The following is a 26804-nucleotide window of genomic DNA, read 5'->3' on the forward strand; positions in this document are numbered from 1 at the left end:
AGCAACTAAAAGTTGAGTAATATAATATAATGGTGTTATTTAAATTTTATAATAATTTTTTTTATTCATTCTAAAATTTATTTGATAAATACATTTATTTATTGTAATATGTCAAATTATAATATTTTTAGGTTAATAATAAAGTTTTTATATCTGAAATTAATCCTAGTAATTATTATCTCTAATTCTTTATTAATTGTAATTGTTATTTATTTATTTGATTTATAAGCAAGTTTTTTTAACATATTGTTTAAGATTTATGATTATTTATTAATGATTAATTTTAATTAATTTTTTTGTTAAACTTTTTTATACTTATAATCTATCATATGAGTCTTCTTTTAAAAATTTAAAATGAGATTTATTTATCTTTTTTATTCTTTCAAACTTAATATTATAAATATTAGAAGAAATATTTAAAATATAATTTGTTAGTAATTTTGAATGATTAATTTATTAGTATAAAAATATATGTCATTTTTTTTAAACTCACTCTTAAATGGAATTTTATTAATCATATTTAATTTATAATGTAATTAATTTAAACTTATCTTTTATCTTAATTTAAAATGTAAATAACATATATTTATTTAAAAAAAATTATTTATCATGTGTAATGACCCATACAACATAGAAAATAACTTTATAGTTAAAATAAAAATTGAAGTTGAAGATTTATATAGAGAAGTATAATTTTGGGGAATATAAAAAATTAAAGTGTAGTGTATTTATAATGATGTTTGAAGTGGATAAGACCAAATTAAATAATGTATATTTTTATGATATTTTTAATGATAAAAATTTGAAAAGTCACACATTATACTAGTACAAATTATTTTAAATATTAATATAGTCCGATATTGGTTTTGAGTTTTGCATACTCTTTTATATAGATAAATTGACTTAATTCTTACTTAGAAAAAATCTACATTTTTTTAATTATTTTTTAAACTCATAAATTAAATTTTATTTTTATTAAATATTTATTAAATTTTAAAATATATGTTAACATTAAAATTTTGAATTAAACTTAATTTTTATCAACTAAATTTAATTTAATTGAATGGATTAATGTTAATTTTTTTTAAAAACTTTCTTAACAATGATTACATGAATATGTCCAAAATATAATATCAATTATATCTTTATTAAATACAGTATATATCTGATAAAATTTATATTTATATATTTCCTTAAAAAAATCTGTTTACTTTCTTATCATTACACTTAACAAATAAATAAATAGTATATATATATCTATAATAACTTTATATATTAAAATATTAAATTTAAAATTATTTTAATTAAAGCTCAAATAAAATAAACTCTAGTTAGGTTTCTCATGACTGACTGATGCAACTAGAGTTAGGTGGAAAGTAACATGCACACCCATTCGTAAGGAGACAATAAAAGCGGATAAACATCGATAAGACCAAAATATATAGTCAGTCGAGAGAAGCCGTAGAATAAGGCATTTGGCAATTGAACACTTCCTTCCTGCTAGCATAGCAGTGTAGTTGAAGAAAAAAGAGAAGGATGGGCGCGATCAAAGCAGCTATCGGTGATGCCGTCCTGACCTTTATGTGGGTGTTTTGCGCTTCAACACTAGGGGCGGCAACCTCCATCATCGCATCTGCCTTAGGGGTTCAAGGATTGGCTTCACTCCTCATCACCGTAGTCCTTATATTTATTCTTTTCTTTATCTTTGGTATAATTAGCAATTTAATCGGTGGGGCGAGCTTTAATCCAACTGGGTTAGCGGCCTTCTATGCTGCTGGCATCGGATCTGACTCACTCATCTCTATGGGCCTTCGATTCCCTGCTCAGGTTTGTGTTTTTTTTATTACTGGCATTTCATAATGTTGACCCATCTAGTTTATTTACAAGTATTGTCTGGAATTGTTCATTGTTATTTTGATATTTTCTGTTGGAGGCATCATGATCTTAGGATATCTATTAAACCCATTTGGGAAATTATTGTAGAGGCACTATGCCCTTTGGTGTTTTGACATTTAAAGCCTGATCAACTCTCTATGAAGTTTTGTCTTAAAAAGACACTCTATGATCTTCGTCCATTTGGTACTTGGACAAAGGGAGTGGTTTGGTTGCCATTGTCCTTCCCTTTAGCACATCAAAGTCTTTGTTCAACCACTTTTTTATGTGTTGCAGTATCTTTATCATTCTTCCATACTTTGGACCTGAAGATATCATTTTAATGCCAATGGCTATACCATCTATGCAAGAATTGGGTGGAAAGAAATTCTCTCTTTTCTTAAATCATGAAGAGATACTTCGATCTGAAACACTCTAGCAGTTTATAATATTTTTTGGAGTGAGTGTCCCTGGCTGGATATCAGATTTCTCTTACACTTCCATATATCAGGAAGAATTTGGTTGGTAGTATCTCTTAGGGTTAGATTAGGAATTTACTTGGGGCGATTGTGATACATGTTAGTTTTCATTGAAAAAAGACAAAGAAAAAGGTGGTGAATGATAAACCTTTGGCCGACTTATGCTGACCATGTAGCCTAGACTTACATGGAAGACATGTGACTCAACCTTAATTCCAAATAGTTAAACTTTCCTTTATTACATGTATATTGCCTTTATTTTAATTAGTAATCGGCATTAGACTTAGTTAGCCTATTTATAGAATTTCAATATTAAAAGTTCACTGATAGGTTAGCCCACACCCCGAATTATAACTAGACACAAATTAAATGAGATTAGTTGTTGACTAGTTTAGCCTTAAGACTGGATTCAGTCTCATATCCAATTCTAGTTATCTCTTAGACTCCCTAATCCTGGTAGTAATAATTCTAGTTATCTCTTAGACTCCCTAATTCTAGTTAGTTGTTGACTAGTTTATATTCGTGTTCTGTAAAATCAATAGTCACTATTTTATTTTATATTTGTGTTTTTTAAATTCTATATGCATCAGATTACTGATAGGGGAAGGTGAAGATGGTTGGGTGAAGCTAGAACAATGAGTGAAATATACTTTGTAAGTGAATCGCTAATTATGGATTCATCATCACAATAAGAACATTTGAGACAAAGATGGTGAGAGATTTTGACTGAGTCTCTTCCTTCACTCCTGCCTAACTTGTTAGCCTCCTTTTATTCCAGCTAATAACTGCTAGAAAGGGAAGTTACTTATTTATTCAAGAGAAATCGAGTTATAGACTACTACTTTGAGGCTCCACATACTATGGTGCAACCTCATTTATTCTCTCATGTGACAAAGCCAACCCCCGTCAGTACTCTCTTCTCTGAGAGAAGAACTCGGCTAGAGGCTTCTTGCAACACTGACAACAAACTGTAATAGGAGAAGACTTTTGCTTCATTGAAATCCATCCCTAGTAGTAGTGATGAAGAATCTTTCCACGTAGCATGTTCATCTGGATTTTTTCTGTGAAATTGGTCAAGGCATTGGATTTTTTGGACCAAGGAATTGACAGTCCCTGCTATCCCTCCATTTCAAAAGAATTCCTACCATTTCAGAAGAATGATTTTGTTACGATCCCTGAATAGACCCGAACACCCTCCAATGTCCAATTGAGCACTTGGATTGCATATTGTTGTGGGGTTTTTGTTTTAAAACTCTGTTTTTATTCACTTTTCTGTTATTCACAAAACTGATTTTGGTTAATTCTGTAATAACTGTTGTAACAGTTATAACTGAATATTCTTGGGGAATTCAGCTGCTATATATGCTGAACTCACTTCTCCAATGAGGCATAAATTCAGTTTGTGAAAGTTCTTCATCTCAATTGTATTTTCTGATTTGGCTCTTTGTCTTGGACTGTTAGGCAGTATTCTTTTCTCATCTTTGTTTCTTCTTCTCCTATAATCTTGAAATCTTCTTCTCACAATTCTTCGGCTGCACTTTGATCACAAATTTTCCACTCGGTCTTTGAGATCAAGAACTCTTAACCCCAGTTACAGATTTAAGTCGTAACAACTTGGTGTCACTTGTATGCATACATAATAAAACTAGATATTATCTTAAATTTTCACCTATTGGAGTATATGATACAAGTGACACTAAACAAAAGTTTGACAACTTTTTTGTGTGATTATTTCTGTAGGCAGCTGGTGCTGTAGGTGGTGCCTTGGCCATTATGGAATTGATGCCTATACAGTACAAACACATGCTTGGAGGACCCTCTTTGAAGGTTGACATGCATACAGGAGCGATTGCGGAAGGTGTATTAACATTTGTCATTACATCTATCGTTCTTATGGTAGTCCTCAGGGGTCCCAAAAACTCTGTTATCAAGACTTGGTTACTTGCTACGTCTACTGTAGTTGTGGTTGTTACTGGCTCCAGTTACACTGGACCTTCCATGAATCCTGCCAATGTAAGTGAATCAGTATATTCCTTTAATAATTTCAATATCAGCCTATACCTCATTCTAGACATTCCACTCACAGCCTTGAAAACAGTCTACAACTCTGGATAAAAGATTACTTGCACAATCATATATTTACTTTAATCAACTTATTTATTTATTTATTTTTATTTTCTGCTGTTTTTTATGTTGCAAAATTGCCTCTAATGTTTCTTTATTATGTTTAGGGTGTGGTAGCATTCAATATCAGAATCAATTGCAATCTGAAATAATTATTTTTAGTTGCTGCTATGATTTCTTTATCATCTGATGCTGTTATGCACAAGATGATCTGTCAAATTTTGTATCTGCCAGTATAAATAAATTTTTTTAGGATGATTTCACCGTTTCAGAGCTGATATTTGATTGCACCAACTTATTATGTCAACTCATTTTAGAAGACATGTTCTTTAAATCTACATTGTGAAATGAGATTGCTACCTCATTTTATTCTTGGTTGATGTAGGCTTTTGGGTGGGCATATGTAAACAATCGGCATAACACATGGGAGCAGCTATATGTGTACTGGATATGCCCATTTATTGGAGCAATAATGGCTGCCTGGGTTTTCCGCATTGTCTTCCCTCCATCCAAACCGAAGCAAAAGAAAGCTTGATAAAGCAGGCATTTTATAAAGTTAAACACCAATTTATGTCAGTTCTGTTGGAGGAAAACATGTTCATTGTATTTCTCATTGTGCTGTGCATACAATAATTATCATTTTCTTTTCATTTTAGTGCAGTGCTACCTATTATTAGGTGTCATGATAGATATATTTTCTTACCTTCTTCTAATAAAACTCAATTCGTATAGGGAACACCTTAATCCTTCCTTTGCAACTGAACAGATTCAGACTCAATGAGCCAACAACCAAACATAACATGTTATTTTAGCATTACTGCTAAATCCCTTGGTGGCTGTTAATGTTGTTGATTATTTTTAGATGAGATAGAATCAGAGATTAAAATCAGAGACAGAGACTGAAGAGTTATTGATTAACCTTGTATACTCTGAGTTTGCAGAAGATAAAAAATATCACTCTGATATTATCAATCTTGTTATAGATAAAGATGTATTGAAGGGTGAAGTCTTTTAAGCAACATTTTTTTCAATAGAATGAAAGATAATGTGTTTGATACGTTAATGGAATATGGGGTTGGTTGTTAATCCTTGGTACAGTATAATATCATCAGCTATTGACAAAATTTAAGGTTTAATGCCAATGCAAAAATAACAAGTGACTCACATGTTTAATTTTTTTTACTCAATTTATAATTTTAAAATAATTTTCAATAAAAAAAAGAAGAAAAGTAACATTTTAAAATTAATTTAAGGAATAATTCTATATAATTAAAATAAATAATTTGTTTGAAAATGGTATCATATCAATCATATTTTAAATTAATTAAATTTCAAAATATTTTTAATTAAATAAACTTATGACATAAATAAATAATTAAATAAATAGACTTATTGAAAGTTTTAGGGTTAAATAAAAAAATGAGTGTCTATAGAATCCCCTCTTGAAAAATTATAGGAAAGTGCAACTTCACTAATAGGCATCTAATTTGAATTTTTCCCAATTTATTATATTTTTAGAATTATTTTATTAATGAAAACAATTAAAAGATAGAAAGATAAAACTTGACGATGCCCATGTTCACGACATTTTTAACCTAATGCTCGTATGATGTTTGTTGGAGAATTCAGATTGCAATAACTATCTATTTAGTTCTCACCTGATCGTCACCGTTTTAAAATGGTGCTTCCGAGCAAACACTTTTGTGATTCGAAACATTCAATACCTTAATAGTTATATCTAGTCGATGACTATTCGAGATTAAGTTTTTAAATATGTCATAACTCGAGACGCTTAATGCCTTAATAGTCATACTTAGGACATTTGTACCAGCTTCCCTATTTTGTATCCCTAAAAATAATATAAAATAATAATATCCCTATTTTAGAGAATCAAAATATAAATTACTCTACATCAGCTTCATTATCCTTATCCATATATCATTTAAATATTCATTAAAACAACCAATTTTTCAATCACCTCAACCACTTAATTACTTTTTCATATATATTTAAATATTCATTAAAACAAACAACTTCTCAACCACCTCAACCACTTAATTTATTTATAACCCTTAATATTTATTCATAACTTCTCAACCACCTTAAGAACCTAAAATATATATAAGAACACATTCCCATAAGGAAATGGCTACTTTCACTTTAAAAGAAAATTCTGATTTGTACCAAAAGTTTTCAAGGTGTGTGTTGGATTGATTTTTGTATTTATTTTAATAGTTCAAACTTTATTTTTTTTTACATGATTTGGTGGTAAAAATTAAAACAATTGTAAAACACAAATTATATGCCTTCATAGCAATTGTAGAAACATTTGATTTTTAATGTCACTAATATACATTTTTTTTAAACTTTACAGGTAAATTCACACATAAAGACTATTAACAATGACTAATGACGAGAGTTTTCTAAATGATTTTTTAAATGAAAGCGATGATGAAGATATAATTGAAATTCTAGGCTTGAGCTGTGAAAGAAAAAAGCAAAACACACATGGTGAAAGCTCAAGGAAATCACGAAGATATATTGATCGGGACACACTAGAAGGGCATAATCGCTTATTCAAAGATTATTTTGCAACTCTACCGATTTATTCATCTTAAATGTTTCGTAGGAAATTTCGAATGAGTCATGAACTATTTACGAGGATTCAATCTAGAGTGGAAGCACACGAGCCTTACTTTCAACAAAAAAGAAATTCAGCTGGCAAATTAGGTTTATCATCACTTTAGAAAATCACTTGTGTTAACGTAGGAAATTTCGAATGAGTCATGAACTATTTACGAGGATTCAATCTAGAGTGGAAGCACACGAGCCTTACTTTCAACAAAAAAGAAATTCTTCTAGCAAATTAGGTTTATCATCACTTCAGAAAGTCACTTGTGTTAAGCCAAGCAGAAACCAATAGAAGGTCCTCTTCTGGAGAGAAGTTCTTACTTCGAGCCTTTTCGTATTGATATTGAGTCTGCAGCTCATTGAACTCATAAGTTGACATAAACTGATCATAATCATCACCACTAGTTTGAGATTGAAATGTTTCATTATAGACTTCATTATCTACTCCTCCCGCCATTCGTATAATTGTAGAAATATCCATAATAGAAATGAGCGAAAATAGATTATTGATCTAAGAAAAATGGGAGAGATCTAGGAAAAATAGCAACAAAAGGAAAAAAATGGCGGAGAAAAACAATACGAGATTGTTAGAAATGAAAAGAAAAATGACGGGATGATTAGCCATGAAAGAGAAAATATATTATTTTATTATTTAGGGATGCTACAGTAATCCTTAAATATAAAGATTCAATGTAATTATCCCTAAAAAATTATAAGGATAAAGAATTTGATAAAACATTTTTTTACAATTTTTATATTATTTATCTTCATAATAAAGATAGAACACATTTTAAGGATTCTGCTACAAATGCCCTATGACTATCAATAATGAAGATCCTAAATATTTTTTCAACCATTCAAAATACTCAATGACTTAACAATTGAACCTAGATGATGACTATCTAAGACAAAGTTTCAAAAAAATTTAACAACTCGAAACACTCGAGTTATAACTTTCTGATGACTATCCTAGACAAAGTTCATAAAACATGATTCGTCAATGCCTTGATAGTCATACATATTTAATAACTGTCTAAGTGAAGTTTCTAAACACGAAATGTCAATGCATTAAAAATTATGTGCGACAATTATCTATGACGAAGTTTCTAAATATGTTAAACACTCAATGCCTTAATAGTCATATCTTGTCGAAGACTGTCCATGATGATGTTTCTAAAACACGAAACATCACTGCCTGAATAATTATACCTAACTAATTCCCCCTCCGATGATTATCTAGGACAAAATTTATAAATATATTAAACACGCAATGCCTTATGCACGGATTTAAAAACGTCTTATCCTGAGAAATGTCTTGATACATATTTAACACTTGCCTTATATTCCCCTCAAATTCCAAATGGGACGAGGAACCAAAATGATAAGATTCGTGTGTCCGAATTCATTCCTAAGATTGGGTATTTAGGGTAATTTGGGTTATGCTGAGATTTCTATTTGTGGGGGTGGAGGCAGGTGTATCAAATGCTGATGATATGGTCTCTGGAAGTGAGGGATATTTAGCCTATGATGATCTTGATCTTACTGGAGGTTCTGGCCAGTACATGTTGGATTTTCCTAATATGCTTATGAATCAGATGGTGGTCTCCTCGGTTGTGCCTGCTTTTGCTACTGATGCTGTGAATGTTGAAGGACCTTGTAAAAGCCCTTATGATGTAATCCATATAATGGCCAGTGAGGCTAAACTCGGTTCTTCTGAATTCTTTATTACTGCTGTTATATTTCATCCTTCTGTTGTGGATGATGAATCCTTAAAGATGGCCAGTAAGGATAGACTTGACTCTACTGAACTGATGATGGCAGTGAGTCTGGACCTGGCTCAACTGGAATCCCCAGTCCTTCTACTGTGATAGCCTTTGATGATCTTTTGAGAGTTTCTAGTCAAGAAAGGTTGGATGTGGATGAATCTAAATTTCTTGGGAATCAGATGGAAGCAATTTCGGTTGTTCCGGTAAATGATCACTGTTCACCAGCTCTTGAGACTGTTGATGTTAAAGGACTTTGTAAAATAAAGAACCTGACAGTGTTGTTGGACTTAGAATTTCTAGTCCTACTACTATTGTAGTTCCTCCTTCTCAGGGGACTGTTGTGGAGATTACTGAAGTTTCTCCTTCTTAGGGGAATGTTGTGGATGATACCTTGAAGATAGCTAGTGAGTCTGGATTTGGCTCCATTGAAACTCCTATTCCTGTCATTGTGGGATCCTTAGCCTCTGATGAACTTGATCCTGTGGGAGTTTCCAATCAGGACAACTTGGGTGTAACTAATTTGATTGTGAATCAGATGGTGGTCATTCCGGTTACTGTTGATGCAAATGGAGTCCCTGTCAGTGTGGCTGAATCTAGTTCTTCTGTAATATCCAGCCCTGCTATTATAGTTCCTCTTTCTGAGGGGACTGTTGTAGAGGAAACGGTAAAAAATTATGAAGACTCCCTAAAGATGGCCAGTGTAATGGACATGTCTCCTTTGAAATCCCTAGCCCTGTTATTATAAAAAAAAATGTGGTCATAACCCGCAAACACACTTAACCATTTAACTATGCACAAATCTTGCCGTCTAACGAGTTTGAACTCAGGACCTCTCAAGAAGGCGGAGAATATCCATCTATTATTGCTGCTAGGCTAGAAGAGGGGATTAACCCTATTATTATCGTTCCCTTCTCAAGGGACTGTTGTGGAGAAAAAGAATGAGAAGCTCAACAGGGAAATTTTATGAAATAACCCTTATAAGAGTGTTATTTCCAAACTTAGCATAAACTAAATAATTTTTTAAAATTTAACTTTTTACCTATGGAAAAATACCATTTTACCCTCAAATTAGAAAAATAAAAAAATTTCAGTTTCTTTACTCCTCTCCTCTTCTCTTTTCAAACTGCCTCTTCAACTTCCCCCGAAACTCTTGAACAGTTTCCCAAATAAACCCAATAAATATAAATAATAATTTCAATAGTAAAAAAAATAAATTTATGGGAATGAAAATCATACTACCACATATATATATATATGTAAATATATATATATATATATATATAATAAATTTGAAATGTAAATATATATATATATATATATATATATATATATATATATTAAAATATAAATAATTAAATTTATGAAAAAATAATTTAAATTATATATCAAAATATAAATAATTAAATTTATAAAAATAATAATTTAAAATATATATCAAAATATAAATAATTTAGTTTATATAAATAATAATTTAAATATATATCTATATATATAATAAATTTAAAATGTAAAAAAAAAACCTAACTGAGTTTGAATAGTAAACTAGGTTAGTTTGGAAAAAAAATAAACAAACTAGGTTAGTTTGGAAAGTGAACGCCAAACAAGGTTAGTTTGGGAAACTATTCGAAACCCCTCTCCCCCGACGACGATCCAGGCCCCCGATCCAAGCCTCGATGACCATCCGGTCGCCGACGACTATCTGGCCCCCGACGACGGAAAAAAGCAAGCAAATATGTGAGTTTTTCCCGTTTTTTGTCGTTTACCTTCCATGCATGTTGAATCGTTTAGGATTATGAAGAATAGATTAGGGTTTTAGTGTTTAGAGTTTAGGTTTATGTTTAGGTTTATGGGCTGACTGAATCGTTTTGGGTTTAAAATGCATCTGTCGAAGGCGTTGCAGGCGAATGCGCATCTGTCGCTTGCGATAGATGCGCATTCGCCTGCAACGCCTTCGATAGATCCATTTTAAACCCAAAACGATTCAGTCAAAGCCATATCTCAATCACTAAACCTAGAACAAGTTTATATCTTTTATTGTAAGTTGAACTTCATCTCTTGTTGGAACAGAAGCAAGAATTGAATCATCAAAATACCCACGTGCTCTTTCGTCTTCAATTCCATCAATATACTCCCAATTGAAGTCATCACTGTAAGTCGGAGAAGCAGGCCAGTTGGGTAAGGTTGAAGTAGCAGAAATCGGGATATTGAAGGAAGTAGGAGATGAAGAAGAACTGGGTGAGGTAAGAGAAAGGATGTTTGAAGCGGTGGTGGGTCTGTAAGTGGGTCTGTTAGAAGAAGTATTGGCTGGGCTCGGATAGTCGTCGGGGCTTGGTTTTTCCCGTTTTTTGTCGTTTACCTTCCATGCATGTTGAATCGTTTAGGATTATGAAGAATGGATTAGGGTTTTAGTGTTTAGAGTTTAGGTTTATGTTTAGGTTTATGGGCTGACTGAATCGTTTTGGGTTTAAAATGCATCTGTCGAAGGCGTTGCAGGCGAATGCGCATCTGTCGCTTGCGATAGATGCGCATTCGCCTGCAACGCCTTCGACAGATCCATTTTAAACCCAAAACGATTCAGTCAAAGTCATATCTCAATCACTAAACCTAGAACAAGTTTATATCTTTTATTGCAAGTTGAATTTCATCTCTTGTTGGAACAGAAGCAAGAATTGAATCATCAAAATACACACGTGCTCTTTCGTCTTCAATTCCATCAATATACTCCCAATTGAAGTCATCACTGTAAGTCGGAGAAGCAGGCCAGTTGGGTAAGGTTGAAGTAGCAGAAATCGGGATATTGAAGGAAGTAAGAGATGAAGAAGAACTGGGTGAGGTAAGAGAAAGGATGTTTGAAGCGGTGGTGGGTCTGTAAGTGGGTCTGTTAGCAGAAGTATTGGCTGGGCTCGGATAGTCGTCAGGGCTTGGATCGTCGTCGGGGGAGAGGAGAAGAAGAAGAAGAGTGGGGTTACGGGGGAAGAAGAGTGGGGCTTGGCCGTTTAGGAAATATGAAAAGAGGAGAGGGATAAGAAACTGAAATTTTTTATTTTTTTAATTTGAGGGCAAAATAGTCTTTTTCCATAGACAAAGATTATATTTGAAAATATTATTTAGCCTATGTTAAATTTGGAAATAACCCTATTATGAGGGTTATTTCGTCAAATTTCCCGCTCAACAGAGTGTTTGTGTTTCGTAATTGTTGGTGATAATAATAGAGAGTTAACGAAAATTAAAAATGATTATAAATTTAAATAACATATGTCATGGAACTTCCGACGGAAACTAACGTAGCCAATTTTGTAGAAATATTTGTCAAAAATTCTGACATGAATAAAGATTTCTGATCGAATCAAAATCCGTCGAAAACTACGTCGAAAGTATTTTAATTTTTTCTACTTTCCTTCTTTTATATTTTTTTGACGTTTTTTTATTTCTGTCTCAAATTCTATAGGTAAAACTGTCGGAAGGAGCGTTGGTAATTTTTTTTTTTTCAGAAATACCCTTCTTTTTGTAGTGTATAACATCCTTCGGCTTCCTGCCTCTGAGAAGAACCTATATAAATTTGTTGTTACAACTACAACCATAATAAATGTTTGAAATTATTCAATAATATTCTTTAATTTAATAAAAAAAAAGACTTAAATATATGAATAAATAATATTTGTATAACAATAAATACCAATTGTATATTTGACCAAAATATTGACGAGTGTGAACTATAATAACTAAAGTGCCTTAAATTTAAATTCATATAGGCTACTTGTGCATACTGTGAAATCAATAAAATATGATAATTACATATTTGTTTTAACTTATTAATAAATATTTTAAAAGTAAGATTACAAATATATCTGAAAATGTGATACTAACAGAACTTGTGAAGCTTGAGTTCTAGATATACTCAAACTATCAACGAAATCACCACGTAGATTCATATGAGTTATCAACTAAAAAAAAGTATAATTTTAGAAACTTTTAACATCAACTATAAGATTATTGTCACTAAAATAAATCTAAACCTAATTGTATTTTAGATTCAATATCATGGTAAGATTCAAGAAGATTTTATATTCATATTCTGAAAAAAAAAAAAACTAATTAATTTGAAAAATCCAATATGAAACCAGCATGATAAAACAACTTGCCTTGGTGACTAAAGGGATTTTAAAAACATATGATGAATTACTACATACCACTTGTGGAAGTCCCAAATAACATATCTGAACCATTCAAACGTCAAAGAATATATATATATATATTGATGATAGTGATGAAATAAATATATAATATATATTGCCTATAAAATGAATATATTAATATATGTGGTGATGTCAATGATGAAATGAATATATTAATATATATGGTGATGCTACTGATATTGACATGTGATAAGAGAGAAAGATCCAAAATCACCTCTACTCTCATGGATGCATTTTAATAAATTAAAATGTCCTCATGATCTATCAGATTAGATTATACTTGAGAGAGTGTAGTGTGGTGCTATTAAAATTTGTGAAGCTCAATTTCAGACATATTTAAACTATAAAATAAAAACTTTTGACATCAATTACAATAGTATTGTATAACTAAAATTTTTTTAAAAAACTTTTGTATTTTAATTTTATGTCCGTGTGCGTTTCTTAGGCCAACGGTGGATTCTTATGACCATCGTATGTTGACTTTAAACAAATTATTGTAAGCTCAATTTCAGCTCTCACTACAAAAATTATGATATTTTGCAATAGTGTTCTTTTCGACTGAAATAACATTAAAATAAGTATTTATCAACTAATTTAGTCACTTTGAGAACAATTCTAATATAATCAGCAATGTTACATAAATCAGACGCGGTTATGAAGTTGCAGATTTTGTAACCTATGTTGTCACTATTTTTACAATTATACTTGTAACTAGACTTTAGCCATTTTTATTTCAATATATATTATTCAAACTAGTATTCAAAACATTATTTACATGATAGATTTTATTAATGTTATTTTGTATTTTACAACTTATTTTGGAATAATTATTATAATATTATTTATTAATGACTTGTTTATTAATGACTTATTTATTAATAACTTATTTATATTTTTCAACAAAAAAATATATATTAATATTTAAGTTGGTAAAAATATTTCTTAAAATGTAACTAGTCAAATGTTCTACAACTATGTTTGCAATCATTTCATTTATCTTATAAATATAATGATTTTAAATGTAACTTATTTTACCATTCAAGCAATTATATATTTTTAGTATAGCAACTAATTTTCAAACTTCACTTGTAATATTATTTGTAATTAATATCTAATTTTTAATATTTTATTAATTTTATTTATTGCTATATATTTTGTAATATATATATAATGATCTATATTCTTTTTATCCTTTTCGGGTCTTTTTAATTAATGACATAAACCATTTCTAAAAAAAAATAAAAAAATAGATCAACAAAATAAAAAGGTGGAATCAAACGTGACGCCGAAGACAATTTTATTATCTAACATTCCTTTTCTTTAGCAACTGTTCACTAAATTTGGGACACCTAACTGAACTAACTTTTTTTTGTGCAACTCCACGGACTCCACAAGAAAACTAACCAGGCCTAATGATATACCGAAATAACCGTGAATCAATGAAGATTCATTTGGAGTTGTCCTCAAAGTGTTAGTCATATAATCTGTAGGTCGGGAGAGCCACCAGAGTACGTTTGACCCAAGAAAATTGGCTGAAATTTCCAAACCAAATAAGTAAGGCTACGGTGCACATCCTATGAGGAAACAACGCTCAAGATGAAGCCTACAACAAGACCTATCAAATAGTTATAACCGTCGGTCATCACTCAACCTATTTTACTAGAGATTTGCTCGTTCAGTTAGAAACCAACTTAAACAACGCATTTAAAACTGCCCCTTTAGAAATTTTAGGCATAAGAGAGGTGGGCCATTATCTACTCCCTATAGAAATTGTTAGTTATTCTTGTCTTGAAATGACAGAAAATATATATATATAATGGTGGTATACAAATAAATAAAAGTAAAATAAGATATACAAAGAACGAAATCACCGATTGAGATGTTGATTCGAGGCATGTGCTTGACACATTTCCCTTAAAACAGTTCCACCGTCTCCCGTTTGTGCTGGAGCTTATCGTAGATGGCTATCTCCCAGGGTACAACGAATCTAGTAGTGATTCAGCACCGGAATCACTACACAACGAACTTGACCAACATACCTGAACTATCACCGGGATCAAAGCAGAATTGTGTGAAACCACAATTAAAATGATCAATGGAAGGTTTTTCTGAAAAACTAAGAAGTAGCTAGCTTCTTGTGATGTTGAAAATAAAAACTAATAAAGTTCATTTAGGGTGATTGAAGGAAAAAACTATGTAATTCTGCAATTGTTATTGTCTCTTCAACAATGTGTGATCAATTGAGATATTATATAAAGATAAATTAGTCAATCAACATAAAATCAACATAATGACTAATTTCTTTAACGTATGAATAAAATCATTTAATGCAATCATTTGCATTTTCATCAATTGCATTTGAAAGGTTTCAACGTATGCATTTATCACTGCATTTCATTGAAAATTTCTCATTTGCATATTGATATTAATACCCCATTTAACTGACTCATTCAATTAATATTTAATCAAAATATATTAATTTATTTTTATGCAATAAAATGCATTTTGCAAATAAATTAAACCCCAATTGGATTAATGGAAAAATTATACATTTTGTTATTTTTCCATTGTGGACAAATCCACTAACTCGATTTTATTCTTGGGACTCACCCATTCAATTTTATTTTTGAATTCTCATTTCCATTCATATAATGGAAACTATCTACATAGTCTAAATTTCAACAGAAATTAATCGCCTTCTAGTAGAATCTACAATTGTTGAGAAAGCTTCGCCATAATCTTCAAACGACATTGTCTAGGTTTAAGACAAGCTTCCTAAGTCATTTAGAGGTTGTCTTGAATTTATTAGAGACCTTCTTGTGCATTTGTAAACAAAAAAACAATTATAATTCAACTTTGAATTTTATCGATCATATTCTCTCTTCAGTGTTCTTGATTTCCTTGGTGTGTAGACTTCAATTCTTGTTGTATTCTCTTTGTGTTTGACTGGTGAGTTACCTGATGTAATTATTTGATTTAATTGTGTTGAATTGAATAATTGAATAATTGAAAATTTGAGTAGGAAGAACTACGTTGATTGTAGGCTTGTGTTCTTGAGCCATCGTCCAAGAACATAAGCAAATATATGTGAAATAAATCATGTGCTCGCAGTTTGGAACATGTCTTTTATGAAAAAAAATATATAATGTAAACGATTCATTTTTTTAATTTTAGTAAATGGCAATTATGGTTTCTTCTTAGTATTGTTAGTTAGGATTGATCATACTCATGTTAATTGGTTTATTATTACTTTGTCTGATTGAAGATGGATTGAGAATCATCTAGAAACTATAAATTCGATTTTAAACTCATGTATAAGAACCGGTACTTTCCGATCATGTTTTCTGTTTTCCTGCCTCAACTGGTATGGATGATATTCTTAAATTGCTTTGAATGCATGTGATTTTGATGTTTAAGAGATGCATGGTTTCTTTTAGAATTGATAACTAATTAGGGATTTTGTTGGAAATAATTTTACACTTAAAATTAAATCATAAACTGGAATGCTCTAAATCATAATATTTGTATCTGACATATGAAATACAATAGCAAAATATATATCTGAATCCTTAGTACGATGTTTGGATGAAATGATCTTCCAAAATGACAGAATTCCTTAGATTCTTTTATTCCCCAATGATGGGGATTCAGATAGAGCAAGACCATGATAAAAAAAAAAAATTAGTTATTTTTTTTTACGACTTTATTCCTTTCATTTTTTCTTCTGCTTTTGGATACCATAATCACATTATTAATAACTCTATTATTAATGACTGTCTCATTAATAAATGATTCTGATTTTTAATTTGACCTCTCGTCAAATTAGAAATATCACAAGGTATTAGAATTTAACATGACAATAATGTCCTTAAATCAAATCGCAAATATTTTAGATCACATAATATTGACTTATTATATTCCATGTCCATATATCCATTTAAATATATAGAATTTACGATACGCATGGATGTTGATCTATGTGGACTTAGTCTGTTCTATTATTTATTAAATTTTAATTTTAGGCGGGGAAATGAAATTTAAGATATAAAAAAATGTGTCATGTTCTTTCATCAAATCAATGAAATTGTAAGGTAAACAATTCCGGTTCTTTTCATTCTCTTTCTATTTTACCAATAAATTCGGACCCACGAGTGTATTTTAAATTAAATAAGTTATGTTTGGTTTTACTTGTTATATTTATATATATATATATATAAAATGATGCTTAATTTTCAAAGTGTTTAGATTGTCGGGTTGAGAGTTGTGGTTAATTTGGAAATATATGTGAGAGTAATGGATACTTGAGTCGGATTATGGGTTGATTCGCCCATAAATTTAAAACGGTTTAAAATAAAATTAAAAATGATATAGGTATGTTTTGAACTTGCAACCTAACAAAACAAATACAACCCTTTAACAAACTAAGTAAATAAGACTTTATATTTTAAATTTAACACCAAATTTCATGAACGCAGAATGTTTTAAGAATATAAGTTCAACATTTTAACTAACTAATATATATATATATATATATATATATATATATATATATATAAATATAAATAAAGATGTTTAATTTTCAAAGTGTCCAGATTGCCGAGTATAAGTTCTACTTTTTAACTAACTAATCTATATATATAATGATGTTTAATTTTCAAAATGTTCGAATTACCGGGTCGAGAGTTGTGATTAATTTGAATATATATATGTGAGAGTAAATTAAAAATGTTTTTATATTTTTACCGTAATTTTTTTTCTCGGTTTTTGTATCATTACTCGTGCAAATGTACATGTTACATAGTACTTATATTAATAACATGTTATATTTTCCAAGGCTATTAGAGTTCCTAAAAATTAAAAAAATGATTTAAATTAATTTTCTTAACCCAAAAAAATATTTCACAATTTTAAGACTCATTCAAAATGTTTTCTCAATATTCTCAAATTTGAGGAGCTCATAATTTGAGTTTTGCAACTCAAATAAATAGGAGAAAAATTCCTAAATGATCTTTGAATTAATTCTGATTGTTCTGTACACTTAATACAAATTTTGGAATATTTTCAGGTTTGATCATTTTCAATCATTAACATGTATGTCTTAAATTATTTTCTATTCTACTTATTATAGAAGCATGATTTAGGATAGAATTAAACATAGCCCCTTAACTAGACTTTGAATTGATTTTATTTCAGACATACTTGATAAAATATTTATTCAAATAAAGTGGTTTAAAATATGGTCATGTAAAAAATTAGCAACTTCGGAGCAAAGAACCATCCATTCGAACGGGCGTACGAACCGACAAAATGAATAGTCTCTAGAAAATAAGGAGAGCTAAAATAACAAAAACAAAAAAAAAACTAAAAAGCTCAAACTAAAATTCTTTCCCAATTTCTTAATAGTCAAATTACGTGGTGACTTGTAAACACATAAACAAAACTCGATAAGAAAAAATCCTAAGTTAATAAGGGACCTATAGCGAGAAATATTAAGAATGAACTTACATATCTGATGTGTGAGAGGGCATAAGTGTTGTATATCATAAAGTGACCATAATGTGGAGAAGATGTATGATTAAAAAGGAATAATTATATATATGAATGAGAAATGTACAGGTTATTTATATTACAATTTGTTATATGTAAAGTCTAAATATGTGGAACAATTAGCTGTGCAATCACTAAGATTATGGAGGAATATATTGTGACTTGATTGCATCTTTGACTTGCAGATTTTGTGGAGCAATTAGCTGTGCAATCACTAAGATTATGGAGGAATATATTGTGACTTGATTGCATCTTTGACTTGCAAATTTTGTGGAGTAAGATTGTCTGGTTCCTTAACATTCCCCCTCAAGATGGACCTTCCATTGAAGAGGCCAATCTTGGATAATAGGAACTCAAAACGCGGGCGAGGGAGAGGTTTGGTGAGGCCGTCGGCGAGCTGATCATGTCCACTGATGTGTTGTACCCGAAGTGTTCCAGCTTGGACTTGTTCACGAACAAAATGAAAGGCGAGAGTAACATGCTTCATTCGAGAGTGAAAAATCGGATTGGCGGAGTAATTTGTAGCACTTGAGTTATCACAATATATAACAAGTGTAGAAGGTAAGTGGATGTCGAGTTCTTGTAGAAGGGATTTTATCCAATTGAGTTCGGAAGTGGTGTCAGCAATGACACGAAATTCAACTTCGGTTGAGGATCGGGCTATCGTTTTTTGTTTGCGAGATGTCCAGGAGATAGCATTTTTGCCGAGATATATGATATAACCTGTAGTGGAGATGAAGTTATCAACATCGCTTGCCCAATCCGCGTCACTAAAGGCATGTAGTGATGACGGAGTATTGCGATGTAATTGCAAACCAAGGTGAGAAGTCCCGTGAAGGTAGCGGAGGAGCTTCTTGAGAGCTGTCCAGTGAGCTTCTTGCGGGTGTTGCATGAACTGGGCTAACTTGTTGACAAAGTAAGCAATGTCAGGACGTGTGAGGTATAAGTATTGGAGGCTTCTAACAGCAGAACGATAAGTAGTAGGATCACATGGAGGTGTGGAGGTATTTTGTAGCAGTTGAGGGTGAGCAAGCATAGGGGTAGTTGATGGTTTTCAGTCAAGCATGTCATGACGTTGAAGGAGGTCGTGTATGTACTTTCTTTGGGAGAGAAGGAGACCAGAAGTGTTGTGTTGTACTTCCACCCCTAAGAAGAAGGAAAGTTTCCCCAAGTCCTTAAGAGAAAAGCGTTTGGAAAAGTTTGAAATAAAGACCGAGACAAAATCAGGTGAAGGACTAGTTACGATAATGTCATCGATATAAACAAGTGCATATAGGAGATCGCCATTTTTTTGTAAATGAAGAGAGAGGGGTCAGCGAGAGATGTTGTAAAACCGAATTGTAGTAGATAGGAGGTGAGGGCTGTAAACCATGCGCGTGGAGCCTGTTTTAACCCGTATATGGCTTTGTTTAAACGACACACATAAGAAGGGTTGTTAGCGTCGATGAAGCCGGATGGTTGCTGCATGAAGACTATCTCTTGGAGATCACCTTGGAGAAAGGCGTTGTTGATGTCGAGTTGGCGTAATGTCCAGTTGTGTTGGAGAGCAATTGAAAGGGTGAGTCGAATCGTGACTGGTTTGATAACCGGACTGAAGGTGGCAGAGTAGTCAAGACCAGCTTGTTGATGAAAACCTTTTGCGATAAGCCGAGCTTTGTATTTGTGAATCGTGTTATCAGGATTATATTTGATTCTGAAGACCCATTTACAACCAATGACATTTCGAGCTTCACTAGGTGGTGCGAGAGTCCATGTATTGTGTTTCCGTAGAGCATTGTATTCAGCAAGCATAGCATCACGCCAATGAGAGATGGAGAGTGCTTGTTTGGGGGTGGTTGGTAGTGACGTGGGTGAGGAGATAGTGGTAGGTTGGGCATACTTTGGGTTAGGTTTGGTTATGTTGTTTGTGAGACGAGTTACAGGACGAGGGAGAATGGGCGGAGGGGGTGGTGGTGGATGTGGTGGCGTAGGAGGTGTGTTTTGTGGGGGTGTGGCAGTGGTGGACGGTGTTGTAGGGTTATGTGATGGATGTGGTGGCGTAGGAGGTGTGTTCTGTGGGGGTGTGGAAGTGGTGGATGGTGTTGTAGGGTTATGTGATAAAATAGGTATGAGAGGAGTGGGAAACCATTCGTGAGGTGAGGGAAGCGAAGTTGGATTTTGTTGGTTTGATAGACGGTGGAATGGAAAATCATGCTCAATGAAAGTGACATGACGAGAAGTGTAGATTTTGTTTGTGGTAAGATTTAGGCACAGAAAAGCGCTTTGAGTTAGGGAACGACCAAGATAAATGCATGGTTGAGATCGAGGATCTAGTTTATTGGAAGCATAAGGTCGTAGTAATGGGTAGCATAGACAGCCAAAGGAGTGTAATTGGGAATAGATAGGTTTGACATTTAGGAGTCGATAGTAGGGAGAGTCATTTTGTAAGGTTGGTGTAGGTAATCGATTTATGAGATACACAGCGGTGGAGAATGCATGTGTCCAGTAAGTGACAAGTAGATTGGCATGAGATAGGAGAGAGAGAGACCAGTTTCGACAATGTGACGATGACGGCGTTCTGCATAGCCGTTGTGTTCAGGGGTATGGGGAGGTGTAGTAAGATGTGAGATGCCATTAACGCGTAAGGTGGGAGCCAATTTGATGAACTCGCCTCCATTGTCAGAGAATAGGGTTATGATCGTTCTTTTGAAATAGTTTTCAACTAATTTTTTGAAGTCAAGAAAGACTGTGAGAGAGTCAGATTTATTTTTGAGAGGGTAAAACCATACATATTTAGTGTAATGGTCCACAAAGATTAGATAATATTTGTAGTTGTCATGTGAGAGGTGGGGTGAGGTCCAAACATCTGAAAATAATAATTCAAGGGGAGCTGTAGACGTAAGAGTGGATTGAGAGAAAGGAAGTTTGTGTTCTTTATTAATCTTGCAAGAATTGCAGTAATCAAGGGATGAAATTGAACCTAAATTACATAAATTTGAAATATAAGAAAGAATTTTAAATGACGGATGGCCAAGACGGTGATGCCATAGGAGAGCAGACGTGGTGGATAGCTTTGAAGTAGATGATGTGAGAGATGTTTGAAGGGCACATTTGTAGGAAGAAGACTAGGTGTACATGCCATGATTAAAAGTTCCTTGGAGTAGGATGGTGTTCGTGGAGATAGTCTTGAAACGAAAGGAAGAAGAAGTAAACTCAATTTGTGCATTATTATCAAGGCAAAACTTGGAGACATAAATAATGTTTTGTGCAATTTTTTTGAACATAAAGAACATTTTGAAAGAGTAAAGATTTGTTTTGAGAGGTGATAGTGAATGAACCTGTGTGAGAGATTGGAAGAGATGAGCCATCACCGATGATAACATCATCGTTGCCTGTATAAGGAGTGTGAAGGGATAGATTATCGAGATCATGTGTGACATGGTGAGTAGCACCGCTATCTATAATTCAGTCACATGGAGGGGCGTGCGATGAATAGGCAGTGTTGGCTTGAGGACGAGTGTAGCGAGATTGACGTACAAAGGGTTTGAGTGTAAAGTTAGGATGGGCGCGAGAGAAGTGGCGACAGACGGAGATGGTGTGACCAGTGTAGCCACAATATTGGCAGACATCAGATGATTTGGTGTTGGATGAGGGGGAGGGGTTGGGGTAGTGTGGTGAGGACTGTCGGCTGTTGTCTTTAGAGTATTGGGGTCGGGAGTAATTGTTTGGGACGGAGAAGGAGTTTGATGACATTGTAGGATCTAGACTTCTGATACCATGTAGAGAAGATGTATGATTGAAAAGGAATAATTGTATATATGAATGAGAAATGTACAAGTTATTTATATTACAATTTGTTATATGTAAAGTCTAAATATGTGGAACAATTAGCTGTGCAATCACTAAGATTATGGAGGAATATATTGTGACTTGATTGCATCTTTGACTTGCAGATTTTGTGGAGCAATTAGCTGTGCAATCACTAAGATTATGGAGGAATATATTGTGACTTGATTGCATCTTTGACTTGCAGATTTTGTGGAGTAAGATTGTCTAGTTCCTTAACACCTAATTCAAATTAATTTTCAAACAAGTCAAGAAAAATACAAGAATGACTTATAATTTTTTTTTATTATTTAGAGTTGTAAAACTCAAATTATATGATCATAAATTGATGAAAATAGAAAACACTTCCTATATGACCCAAAAAAATCTGGACTCAGGCTCAGATGGATCCTCAGTTCTGGAGTTCGGCTGCTTTAGTGCCCGTCTAAAGCATTTATGAGCGCTAAGAAGGCTTGGGCCTTGGTTTGGGATGCAGAAGGGCCCGAGGCTAGCATGACTAAGAATTGGGCTTAGCATTAGGAAAAGCAATGCGTCAAATCACATTTAGAACCATCCAACACGTGGGAGAGCCTCGTGTCTTGTGGTTCGAGACCCAAAGTGGTTGAGGACGTGGAGGCTATGTTGGAATTAAATTAATTTCTTTAATGAATGGAAATAAAATTATGAGTAAATAAAATCAAATAAAGTTCTCACTAAATTCAAACGTAAATTAATGGTAAATTTAATCCAAATTATAATTAAATATTAATTAATTAATTAATATTTAATGCATAATTATAAAATTAAAATATACTATTATGATAGACATTTAACTTTAATTGGCCTATCAATTGGCTAATGTATGAACTTTTCAATTAGCTAGTATTGAATGTCTAACATTGTATTTAAATAAATTAACGTAGGCAACGATACTAATTGGTTATGGACTAATTGACAATTTAATGAACAATATTAATTGCTAATAAACGTCTAGATGATTTTATTTGAAGATTTATTTCTCATCAATATATATACATTCTTTATTCATTTCACCTCATTACATAATCGTATCTTTTCTCACTCTAGAATTTCAAAAGTCTTCTTCTTATTTTGTGAGTAATCTTCGAGTTCTTTACTCAAAATTTCCGTTAAAATCTGGTGATAGTTCATGTACGTTGGTCAAACTCGATGCGTAGTGATTTTAATGCATAATCATTACTAGATTTGTTGTACTCTGTGAGACAGCTATCTACGATAAACTCTAGCACAAACGGGAGACAATGAAACTGTTTTAAGGGAAACATGTTAAGCACATGCCTCAAATCGACATCTCAATTGGTGATTTCGTTTCTTCGTATTTTATATTTTCTTTGATTTATTTGTAATATTGTTCTCTTATATATTTTTGTAATTTAAAGACAAAATATCTAACAATCTTAAAACAATTTCTTTGTGCTAAGCTATTTAAGAGCTTGCATAATCAATTTTTTTTTTGATGTTTCAGTAATACTAGTTTTTATGTTGTGAAAGAGATGATGATCATTTCAAAAAATAGAAATGATTCATTTTAAGGATAAAAAAAATCAACAAATAAAGATAAGTCTTTATTGTATATAGATATGTTGATTATTAACACATTTTTTTTTGGAAAAAAGCTCACTTAGACGTATGTACTTGTACAACCAGCTCATTTAAACGTATGTACTAATAAAAAGTCATTTAAACGTACGTACTATCAAAAATTGGCTCATTTAGCCTCTTTTAATAACCATGGTTAATTTTTATTTTTAAATTTATATATTTATTAATTAAATATTAATATATTTTCTCTCTCTTTCCTTTTCATTTATTATTTTATTTATTACTAATAAATGAACTCTCTACTTTTATTTTTTTTATAATTTTTTATTATCTCTATATGAGTATTTATGATTAATTATTTTAATTTTATTTTATATATATATATATATATATATATATATATATATATATATATATATATATATATATATATTATATATATATATATATATATATATATATATATATATATATATATGAGCATTTATCATTAATTATTTTAACTCTATATTTCTTATTCTTTTATATATATATATTTTATATTCACATTAATTATTAATTATTTTAAAATTATTTGATCCCAATAATTGAATATAACAATGAAAATTCTTTCAACAATAAAAATCCTTTAACACAAAAATAAATTAATTAATAATTAAGAATTGAATAATAATAAAAATTCATTCATCAAACATAAAAGAGTAATAATCAAATATTAGACAAAACAATTCATTTACTACTAATATAAGTCGTGAATAAAAATTAAATAAAAAATTATTAATTTCATTTTTATTTATATTAAACTAAATAAGAAAAAATCATTTTTCATTTTTATTATATTAAATTAAATAAGAAAAAACTCTTCAAAAAAATATTATAGTAAAACATAAAATTCATAAATAAGTTGTTAAATTTACAAAAAAAATGAGAATTTAAGAAATATGAAAAATAAAAACTAATAAAAAAAAAGACGAAATATAAAAGAGAAATTAATATTAAAATAATAAAAAATTTAAGAATAAAATAATTTACCCAGTTTAATTAATGAAAAAAAGGAGAGAGAAAATATATTAATATTTAATAAATAAATATATAAATTTTAAAAAAAAAGTTAACCATAGTTATTAAAAGAGGCTAAATGAGCCAATTTTTGATAGTACATATGTTTAAATGACCTTTTATTAGTATATACGTGTAAGTGAGTTAGTTGTACAAGTACATACGTCTAAGTGAGCTTTTTTCCTTTTTTTTTCTTATATTGTTAAAGTTTAATTTTATAAGCTAATATATTTTGATATAATTTTTTTTTCAAGAAACATTAATATGTATATTCATTATACAAATGTTATATAGAAAATAAATTAAAACAAAATAATTTAATTTGTTCTAGTTTTAATTAAAGATTTGATTGGACATTAAAATTATTAATAATAATGAATGAAAATAAGAAAGTAACTAATAATATGTTAGTTTTCAATTTTTCAAAAAATTAATTATAATTATAATTTATTAATATTAATTAAAATTAATTATAATTAAAACACATGGTTTCAGTTTTAAAATAATTAATTATAATATATATACATTCTTAAATTAATTAAAAGCATGATAATTAAAAGTATGTGATATTATAATTGATAACTAAGAAGAGATAATATACTATATATATATATATAGTATATATATATATATATTCTTTTATTTATATATATATATATATATTCTTATATATATTCATTTGTTGACATAGTTTAGTTAAATATGAAGAATAAGTTGTCTCCGAAAAGAAAACAAAAGGTTGTAAAAGCGGTATAACGTTCAAAGGGCGCGTTGACGCGGTGATTCAAAGTTTGGATGCAATGGTGCGTGGCGGAAGGGAAGTGTCCTGTTTGAATCCATTCGAGACGTGATAAAATGACTTTAGTCATTCATGTTGAAATCATTCCAATTTCTTGTGTAAAAATTAGACTAGTTGAAGTGACTATAGTCATTGATGTTGAAACTTATTCCAATTTCATTGTAGAAATTATGATATTCATTAAATGATTTTAATCATGGATGTTGGAATCATTGTAATTTCTTGTGTAGAAATTATGAAATGAATTGGGACACTTAACGATTGCTATATATAAATTTAATTTGTCAAAGTGACTTTGTCAATGATATTTTGAAGCATTTTAATTCCTCTTATAAAAATTGTGTGATTATTTATTAGATGACATGGAATTGTCTCATTTGTGTTATAACTCGTTATATTAATGCATTTAAAGAGAACTGTGTGAGGCGAAATTATCTTCGCAAAAATTATCTTGTAGGTGAAATTATGTGAGGCGAAATTATCTTGTCGATTATTGTTCAAAACATGACAATATAAGTGTTTTGATTAAGACATAAATATATTTGTAGTTATTTTAATTTGATTATGTTTCTAAGTGATTATTTATATAAATCATGCATATTAGATAATAATATGATGATTTATGTTCATTTATAATAAGTATTATTATCTAGAAATTTATATATATATAAAAATTTATTTTCTATCTATTTTCATTTAATAGATAATTTTAAAATTTGTCATAAAATTATGTGTTCTTTGATTGACAAAGATTTGTTATAAGAGGTTAAAGGACATCTTATATAATTAGTTAGTTTTATATTTGATTATAAATAAATGATCAACATTCTAATTAATTGTTAATATTTTAATTATTAGTTTTATATTTAATTATAGATAAATGGTCAACATTCTAATTAATTGTTAATATTTTAATTAATTATTATGTTTTTTATAAAGGTATTTT

General features: G+C 30.7%; 1 protein-coding gene across 1 annotated transcript; it reads left to right on the plus strand.

Annotated features, from left to right (window-relative positions):
- Positions 1-1456: 1456 nt before the first annotated feature.
- Positions 1457-5211, plus strand: LOC124930722 (aquaporin SIP1-2). The gene is made up of 3 exons (XM_047471069.1): positions 1457-1827; positions 4092-4364; positions 4861-5211. Exons 1-3 carry the CDS (start codon positions 1537-1539, stop codon positions 5008-5010), a joined length of 714 nt encoding a protein of 237 aa, XP_047327025.1. The 5' UTR covers positions 1457-1536; the 3' UTR covers positions 5011-5211.
- Positions 5212-26804: the final 21593 nt, after the last annotated feature.

This window comes from Impatiens glandulifera, chromosome 3 (genome assembly GCF_907164915.1).
Source record: "Impatiens glandulifera chromosome 3, dImpGla2.1, whole genome shotgun sequence".
Taxonomy (NCBI): Eukaryota; Viridiplantae; Streptophyta; class Magnoliopsida; order Ericales; family Balsaminaceae; genus Impatiens; species Impatiens glandulifera.